This window comes from Sinocyclocheilus grahami, unplaced genomic scaffold (assembly GCF_001515645.1).
Source record: "Sinocyclocheilus grahami isolate Dianchi unplaced genomic scaffold, SAMN03320097.WGS_v1.1 scaffold249.1, whole genome shotgun sequence".
Lineage (NCBI taxonomy): Eukaryota > Metazoa > Chordata > Actinopteri > Cypriniformes > Cyprinidae > Sinocyclocheilus > Sinocyclocheilus grahami.
This window is the reverse complement of record NW_015505428.1, coordinates 1,525,378-1,535,196: the sequence shown is the minus strand read 5'-3', so window position 1 is coordinate 1,535,196 and position 9,819 is coordinate 1,525,378. Positions and strand designations below refer to the sequence as shown.

At 38.0% G+C, this 9,819-nt stretch overlaps 1 protein-coding gene across 1 annotated transcript in view; it reads left to right on the top strand.

Moving 5' to 3' along the window:
- LOC107598298 (slit homolog 2 protein-like) overlaps positions 1-9,819 on the top strand; it is an 81,876-nt gene that overhangs the window by 36,718 nt on the left and 35,339 nt on the right. Inside the window, exons 5-10 of the mRNA XM_016289593.1 lie at positions 6,233-6,304; positions 6,739-6,810; positions 7,597-7,668; positions 8,862-9,025; positions 9,186-9,197; positions 9,389-9,524. Coding sequence (XP_016145079.1) covers positions 6,233-6,304; positions 6,739-6,810; positions 7,597-7,668; positions 8,862-9,025; positions 9,186-9,197; positions 9,389-9,524 — 528 coding nt within the window. The remainder of the gene's footprint in view (positions 1-6,232; positions 6,305-6,738; positions 6,811-7,596; positions 7,669-8,861; positions 9,026-9,185; positions 9,198-9,388; positions 9,525-9,819) is intronic.

The following is a 9,819-nucleotide window of genomic DNA, read 5'->3' as shown; positions in this document are numbered from 1 at the left end:
GTCTGCTGGAATCTACGGCAAATAGCTACGAGACTCAAAACATCTAGAAAAGATTTAGAGAGAGAGAGAGGAGAGAGGGGAAATAGAGTTACTATCTCCTGTCTTTCATCTTCGAGTGTTTCTTTGTCTCAATTGTTTCGATCTGTGTGTCTTAAAGAGAGAGAAAGAGCAACAGATAGACCGACAGAGACAGAAAGAGAACGAGCCAGAGAGAATGGCACACAGAGAGACAGAGACGGAGAGAAAACAAGTGGTTGTGGGAAAGTTGGTGGTTGTCTGTGTGCACCCACACTGGCACAATCAAATCCTGCTCTCTCACATAAACACACACACTGAAGTCGCTCTGACTTTTTGACCCTGAACTCAGTTTAGGCTGGCTGCACAATCTTCTCATGATTATTCAACAACATAAAGTAATGAATTTAAAGCAATTTTTATTTACCTTAAAGAGTGTGTTATCAGATTAGTGTCTCATTACTTGCGTTTTTTTAATGTGTTATTACATTGCTAGAATAATTAATTATATAATAATTCATAAAAATAATTAATTATTCAATATTCTTTATTCATTTAATAAAACAATTGTGAATATACATGCCTTGATTTGTTAAAGTAAATTTTTATTTAAATTTTTGCATTCAACTTTTTTGAATCGGCTTTGCTGTAATAGCTGTTTCCATCCAGGATTCAAATTTAATTTATGCACAATATAACTCAGAAAAACAATAGATGAATAAAGCAGCGTTTCCATTCCATTTGTTCAAAAACCCCAAATCGTCAAATTCCGGAAAAGGAAATGAAGTTGTTGCCACTGGAATAGAAATAGCTGCTGTGGCTCTATTAATAATTGTAATAAATTACCTTTGGCTTAGAGTGTTACACTGCACTCTCAGAAAAAAAGGTACAAAAGCTGTCACTGGGGCGGTACCTTTTCAAAAGGTACACTTTTGTAACTTTTAGGTACTAATATGTACACTTTAGGTACTAATATGGACTGTTTAGGTACAAAGGTGTGCCTTTTGAAAAGGTACCGCCCCAGTGACAGATTTTGTACCTTTTTTTCTGAGAGTGTGTGATGAACTTCATGTTTTTTGTGGTCAGCAGCAGATGCCTTATGTTTGGAAGCAAAAGGGTGCGAGTTCTGGAGAGTAATAGTAGCCATTCATTTTGATCAAGACTTTGACATTTCAGAATTACTAGCGCAACATGTTTTCTTCTGTGAGTGAATTGTTTTTAAGTGACTTTAAAAGTGGCTTTTTTGATGCAGCTCTCTTTTTTCTCAAGCAAGCATATGGTTTTTATTTACTTTTTTAATGTGTATCTGCTGTTGTCATTCAGCATTTTATATGCAGTATCTCACTGATATCCCACTGATATTGCCCAGCCCTAACTCATTTCTCTTTATTTCAGGTAATTATGAATCTATCACTGATCCCATGACTTGTCCTTTTACCATTATATTGATTATATAACCTGGGTTTGCTTCCCAAACTTTTAGTGTGAATTTTTTTTACTACAACTTAAACCAGTTTATATGACTGGTGAATGCCCACCTCACCAATATTTCAGTCTGCACATTTGTGTGTGTGAGTGTGTGTGTGTGTGTGTGTGTGTGTGTGTGAGAAGGAGGGCAGTGTGTGCCCTCAGAGCCAGGCTTACAAGATGAGTGCTGAATGCCTCCAGTTCATAAACACCTCCCTAATGAGCCTCACAGGGGAAAGCAAATGATCGGTGCTCATTTCTTCACAGATCCCTCTAACATCTGCTAATGTGTGTGTGTGTGTGTGTGTGTGCATGACATTTTCATGGATGACAGGTGGTCTCCCTAACACCACTGGATGTTAAAGAGAGAGAGAAAGTGTGAAGCACACATTCACACTCACAGAGTACTAATGCATTTTCAGTGTTTTTATCAATGTGTCTCAGCGGAGCCCAACTACCATATAGAAAGAACAAACTCACAAATGACAAATTATATTAAAGTCGCGATGAAACAGAAGCAGCGACAGATCTTTTTATCCATACTGTGACGTACATCAAAGTGTTATGCATTATCAAAAAATTTGTCGGTTGTTAATTAGACTTTAAGATGAGGATTTTGCACTCAAAATTTAATGTGGTCAATTGTAGAGGGATGAGGTTTAAGCGGAGTAAATTATTAGAGAAGTTCGTTTTCATCGGCAGATCCAGTTATGACATTTTGCATAAACATTATGAGGTCCAAAACAAACAAAACATTGAAACATGCATGTTCACAATAAGATCTACATGTTCAAAATAGGGTGAATTGTCATTGCAACTTTAAATTCTACACAATATTTACTCAAAATTCAATTTAAAAATTGGAACTGACACAAAATGTGTATCAGCCAATGTCAATAATCTCAAGTTGCCAAAAATCAGGTGATTAATATTACTGAAGCGAACCTGATAAGGAATGAAAAAAAAAAATAGAATGTGAAGAAAGAAAAATAAAAGCCTTGAAAGATGGTGTGAGACTCATATCTGGGACAATTTCACCCTGGCTCAAACTTAAAATCTCTACACACGCCGTCTGAGTGAAATAACCGTTTCTGATGCTGTCCAAGCAAATCCAAACACTTCCAGCTCTGATGTTTGCCTGCTTATCGTGGCATTTGGTGAGATAGTGTGTTTCTGGTTCGTCATACTGGCGGTAATGTAATGTTTGCTATCAAAGGCTCAAGGATGTGATGGCATCTCCGTCTGTCTGTTTCTCCCTCTCGCTTTCCACTCATTCTGCCCTATAAGTTTACCCTTCCCTCTCTTTCCTTCCTTTTTTTCCTCTCTCTATTTGTTGAGCACTACGTGGTAAGGTAGACTCAATTTTGTAGAATATCCAGGTTTATTCAGCCACAAACTAATTAGGATTTAAACAAAATTTCATGTTTTAACAGTGTTGTTTTGCTTAGCCACAGTGCAAAAGAAAAAAAGGCAAGCATCCATGTAAAACAGCAACTTTAAGACCAAGCAGAGTGCTTTGCCAATCAGTTACTTAAAGTCTCGGGGCCCAGGACAAAATGTTAATCGGTGGGCCCCTTCTTCCAATAAGAAGGCTATAGCATAGTGCACTTCAGTGGGCCCCCCTCGTCACAGGGCTCGGGACAACATTCTCGGTTTCCCATCCCCCCAAAACAGCCTTAGACGCAGTGGATGGAACTTAATAGTGACTCGAGCAAACTTACTAGCCTTTCAGCAAATCAGTTACAAATACAGGCCGAAAGTCATGCCGCATTAATGAAAATTAATTAGCCAAACATATATATATATAGACATTATATAGCGTCAGCCGAAACATAAATAAAGGATGCTCACTCACGATGAGTTAATGCCAAACAGAAAATGTATTTATTTACATATAACAAAGAAACCCAGAAACGAAGATATTGACTTCAGAATTCGACCAGGCCAAACTAGCAAACAAAAATAGCTCTAAGCTACCTAAAAGAAATAAAAACACATCAAAAGAAAAAACCCCACCACCAGCTTTGATAGTATTTCATTGAATTACCCATTTTTAATAGTTTAGTTGTATTTGAATTAATATGGAATGATTTGATTACATATTCATATATTTCTGAGTCATTGGTATCTGTAATATCTTTACAAGCTTAATAGACATAAGTAAACCTAAACAAAACCATTTATCAGATGTTGGTGTCTGTCTATAGTTGTCCATGCTGGAAAGATTGTACTGACCCCTAGTGGATGAAGATGAAATCCATCACTGCGGCTACATGCAGACAAGTGTGTGTGTGTGTGTGTGTGTGTGTGTGTATTGAATATTTTTGATATTATAAATACCTGTCTGTCTCCCTGGCATTTTCATTTAAATCCTGCTGCTCTGTGATTGGTGCTGTCATGTGCCACACATGAAAATGTAAATGAATAGAGCCCTCAACAGACAGACAATCTATCTATGTCTGGCCTGACCTTGCCGCACACACACACACACACACACACACACGGTCAGTGTCTCGTTTTTGGAGACTGAGGGTCTGTCTCCCATTATGATTGACGGCTGAGGAATTTGACTGACAGGTCTGGCTAGCTGAACTGGCTATTCATGATCTGTGAGGGTCTCATGCTGTGTGTGTATGTGTGTGCGGTTGCACGTCTATAAATGAGACGGTTGTCTTTGAGAGTCTGCTTTGCATGAGGGAAGACACTTCATTAAAGTCACCCCCTACGGAGACACGCACACACAGGAACCCACATGCATGCACACTCCAAGGGTGCAAAGGTCAGCCTTTGGGAACCCCAGAATGGAGATTTTTATCATGTGACCGGGACTTAAAATCTGATCATGTGACCCCTTGAAAAAAACAATGGTGGTTATGATAATTGATACTCATTGAAAGGAAGTTAATTGATGGTTATAATTAGTGCAGGTGGGCTCTTCATAACTCTTCATTTTATTAATAACACATTGATTGGTGTTATATGAGTTTTTCCCCACAGCGGGAGAAAAGAAAGAGTGAAAGTGACAGAAAGTGAAGGACAGAGAGCGGGATGAAAGCAGGGATTAAGCTTCTGTTAGTTTTTGTTCTTTTATTGAAAAGAGGAAGAGAGCGAGTGAAGCACTTCCTCTAAAGGTGCTCAGGGGTCATCATTCAACCCTCTTTCTCTCTCTTTTATTCTCTGTTTCTCTGCTGTCGATGCCCTCCTTGGTGTTCCACTCTGTGCTGCCGCTGAATTTGTATATATGTGTGTGTGTGTGTGTGTGTGTGTGTGTGAGCCTCCCTGGTTGTCTAGCCCACCTCCCACCATGTCTTTGTGCGTGTGTGTGGTGCTTTATGGCGATGTTAGTCGCCATGCTGAACTGGGAACAGGTTTTTTAATTGTTTGGTTTAAATGCTTTGACTGTCTGTGCCTGAATCCATCGCGCTCTCATCTGGGTGACAGCTGGAATGTTTGCACTGTAATCCAGAAGTACGTTTGATCTCATAAATGCGCACATAGATCAGTGTCGGCGTCCTGTACAAGCACAGATGAACCTGATTAAAGACGATTCCCATTCAGTTCACGCTCAGGTCATGTCAGGATAACATTTTTAAAGAGTGCTGAAGACTTACCCAGGCTGTTTAAATGTCTGCTCTGATGCCTGAAGAACCTGGGACTTCAGTTAGAAATGTTTGTTTAGTCTCATCGTAACTGTGTGCATGCATATTTGTTGCGTTTGATCCCGCAGCTGTTTCATTTGAAAAAGGGAATATTTAATTCTATTCTTGCTTTCTTTTTCTTTTGTTGTTTATTTTCTCCCACTGACAGTGTCTGCAGATGTCTGTGAATGCTGAATACTATGAGTGATTGTGTTCTTTTTAGGTCTTGTTTGAACACAAGGCTATTAGTTATGTGTGGATTTTACACCGGAGTGATTAATTATATCATTCCTTGATTCTCCTCTTTTTCATATTGACCATTTATCTAAGCTGCAGGGCACATGCGTTTTGAGACTCATTTCAGGATTCGTGAATCATTTATTTTGTCGTAGGGTGAAGTCATCAGTCTTAGCTGTTTCTATCACCCTCCTGTCACTCTAAACCTGTATGATTTTCTTTCTTTTATGGAACACAAAAGGAGAAATTTAGAAAAAGTTTCATACAGTTACAATGAATAGGAATTGGAGCTTTGGAGCTTCAAAGACGATACAAAAGAGCAATAAAAGTATCCACTAGAGGATCTTTTATGGGTTCCCTTATATTTGCATTTAGTTATATTACAATGATCTTCATTAAAATGCTAAAACAGTAAATATAAAGATGTGCAACATTCAACTGACATCCTATTTTATATTTATTTACATATTTTTATTTATTATTTAATCATTTTTTAATTACCAGAGGGACTTTTCAGATTAGACCTTCGAATATTGTCTTGGACAACCACTGAACTAATCCATTGAAATGATTTAATCAGTCTGATTTATCAACTTATCTTCTTTATCTTCTGTGTTGCAAGGGTGAAAGAAAGTCATACAGTTATGAAATGACATGAGGATGAGTAAATGATGACAATTTTTATTTTTGGCTAAACTAAGATGTATGTTGTACATTGTGACAGCTGATGTCTCAGTCTGCCTTTGCTTTTATTGTACAAAACAACAGCGAAGGGAAACTTTAAAGTGCTTTAAAGTGAACTGCAGATCACTCTAATATGTGTCTGTCTTTAGAACTGCTTATGATTGTTAATGTTCTCTCTCTTTATTTACCAGTGACCTGAGTGAAAATCAGATCCAGGGGATTCCCAGAAAAGCGTTCAGAGGATCTACTGAGATCAAAAACCTGTGAGTCTTCTGTATCTATGTGCGAAAGAGAGAGAGAAAGAGAGCTTTGAATTAATGATTGTGTGCTTTAATGAGATGCCCAGGCATACTGACCATCACACACACACACACACACACACACACACACACACACACACATATGTGGGAGGAGTGGGCAGTGCAGGTAGACAATAGTGGAGGAGAGCACAGCAGACAGACTGAGAAGGCTGGAAAGTGAAGAACAGTGATGGGGGAGGAAGACTGACAGCAAAATGAGTGAGAGAAAAAAACATTGAAGGACAGGAGAGTGAAGGATGTATGTGTTGTTGTTTTTTAGTAAGGATCAGTAGTGTTTCTGAGAGTGTATTATTCTATTTCCATAATCATTGAACACCAAACAGAAGAACCGACAGCATCATCTTCAAACATTTTTGATCTGTCTTTATCTCTTTTAGGCAGCTGGACTATAATCAGATTTCCTGCATTGAAGACGGAGCGTTCAGAGCTCTGCGGGACCTAGAAGTACTGTAAGTATACTGCATGTGTGTGTGTGTGTGTGTGTGAACTTGCGTGATTGTGTTCTGTTGAATTAAAGCCACTGCAGAGATCTTTTCAGATATCATGGTCGTATTAGACGTGGGTCAAAGCAGGGCCACACCGGGTTTGGGGGACTGTTCCAGAAACTTTGATTAAAAAATGGTATATTCATGTTAAATTGGTATGGATTTCTCTGTATGTAGACGACATGCCGTGTTCTGCTGTCAGATCGTGCCTGCTGAGTGTTGAACGATTGTATAAAATGCATATCTGCTTTTTAAAGTGGGATCAGTGGAATAATCCTGTTAGAGAGAATGGAATCAATGGGATTGTGTCAGATTATTTTACTAGGATTATTTTGATGATGCTTTGTGACAAATGGACAGAAGACGGTTTATGAGCTGTATTGTGTAAGAGCAGATGTGCATCTGGTTCCCTGCATATAACCACACACGTGCATGAAGGCATATTGATATACTGCAAAAAAAAAAGTCAAATCAACTGTAAAAGATTGTGTATGGAATATTGTAGTAGGAAAACATTAAAAGGATAGTTCACTCACTCTTCCTAAGAACAAACTAGTCTATTCCAAAGCACTTTTTTCGTGCAGAACACCAAAGGAGTTATTTAGCATAATGTCTAAGATGCTCTTTTTTTATACAGTGAAAGTAAATGGGAACCAGGGGCAGCTGTGGTAACCATTCACTTTCATCTGGTGAACTATCCCTTATTATTATATATGTTTGTGATTATCTTTCTCTGTCTTTGTTTCACAGCACACTGAACAACAACAATATATCTCGTTTGTCAGTGGCCAGTTTTAATCACATGCCCAAGCTTAGGACATTGTGAGTATCTGACACACACACACACACGCACGCACACACACACACACACACACACTCAAACTGCATTAAACCAGTTCTTCAGACTGTCGTTGGCATGTTATCCAGCACTTATCATGCTGGCCCTTAATAAGTGTGATTATGGGGTAATAGAGTGTAATAACCACATTAATATGTATGTTTCATTAGCATACATTTTGTAGATTGGAGTCCTTTGTGTGCGATCATGATTTAATCCCATTTAAATGATGAGCTAAAGTAGATAATTGCTATATTGGCATTCTAGTCCTTGTTAGCTAAACGTCAGCAATAGATGATGGAAAGAAAGCCAGTGAATGCCAAGATGGGAAAGACCATTAAGACCATGAAACATACTTGGCTAGTGTGAAAGGTCAGACATTTTCCCCTATCAAATGATAGATTGCTAGTAAATCGTCCTATACTGTGGTTACTAAAAACTAAAAAGGTAACTAAAACTAAAAAAAAAATTTTTTTTAATCATTTTTGCAGATTGAAATAATACTGAAATAAAATAAAATATAATTATTAGATGAAAAACATAAAAAAAAAATGAAAATAAGGAATAATGTCATGGCAACTAATTGAAATAAGTTGAAGTGCTACAAATACTAAAACTAAAACTTAAAAATGTTTTAAAGCTAAATAAAATAAACATAATACCTTATAAATGACAGAAGCACATTATGAAATTAATAGAACTTAAATGAAAACTGAAAATAGGTCAACTGAAAAAAGGTAGTTCAAAATATTAAGAGGTATTATAAGTATATGAATAATGCTAAAATAAAACTGTTGTCATAGTTACCAATTTATTTCAAGAGAAAAAAATAAATGATTCGATTCAGATCCAGATTATTTTATTAACTACAATTTTCGTCATGTAATTTGACTACAATTAGTAAGTAATCTACCTAGCACTGCAACTAAATATGGTTAGAGTTTCGTTGTAACATTAATCTTGTTAAGGGAAGGACTCCTAAAGATGCTGACCACACAGAAACACCAGAGCCAACAGAGAAATCACTGCGTGTGTTTGCACGTTGTCTGCAAGTAAAAGACTGTAATTAATGAACATGAAATTGTCTGACACAAAGTCGATGATACTCTCTCACACACATGGACACATATCAGCTTAGACTGCCATCGGACCTTCAAATGACTCTTTCTTTCTCTAGTCGTCTGCACTCAAATAGTCTGCTGTGTGATTGTCATGTGGCCTGGCTCTCTGATTGGCTGAGACAGAGGCCCCGCCTTGGCCTCTACACACAGTGTATGGCTCCGCCCTCCCTGAGGGGCCACAACATTGCTGAGGTTCAGAAGAAAGAGTTTATGTGTACAGGTAAGTTTGTGTGCGTTTTATTTGTGTGGCTTGTTTATAGGCGATAAGAGCTTGTGAGAATAAAGAGAATAAATACATGAATTTGCTGTTTTGTTTTGTCAAAGCTTTCATATTCTGTCCATTTTTGTGGCTGTTCTCTTTCTTTGCTCATGCTTTCAAGACTTCAATGAAGGCAAGTTATTTGTGCTGAAATAACGTGGGCAAAAACGTTTCTTTACTTCAAACTGCATTTAGTTGCAATATGCAGTTCACAACTTTTTTGCTTGAGGAAGTTTTTTAATTTAATTCAACCTTTAGACTCAGCCTTCCTTTGTGTAGCACACACCCCTGCATCCTTGTCATCTGTCTGTATGTGTGTTTTAGGGCCCCAGTCACACTCGTCCTGTAGTGTGCTGCAGTGTCCTGAGCTGTGCACCTGCAGTAATAATGTAGTGGACTGCCGAGGGAAAGGACTGACTGAAATACCCACCAGCCTGCCAGAAACCATCACTGAGATGTGAGTGAGGAGCACACACACACACACACACACACAGGTTTGTTTTTGTGAATTGTGGGGACATTCCATAGGCTTAATGGTTTTTATACTCTACAAACTGTATGTGCTATTGCCCTACACCTAAACCTACCCCCTTTGTGCATTTTTACTTTCTCAAAAAAACTCACTCTGTGTGATTTATAAGCGTTTTGAAAAATGGGGACATGGGGTAATGTCCTCATAAGTTACCTTCTCCTTGTAATACCTATTTCATACCCATGTCATTATACAAATTTGTGTCCTCATATGTCACAAAAAC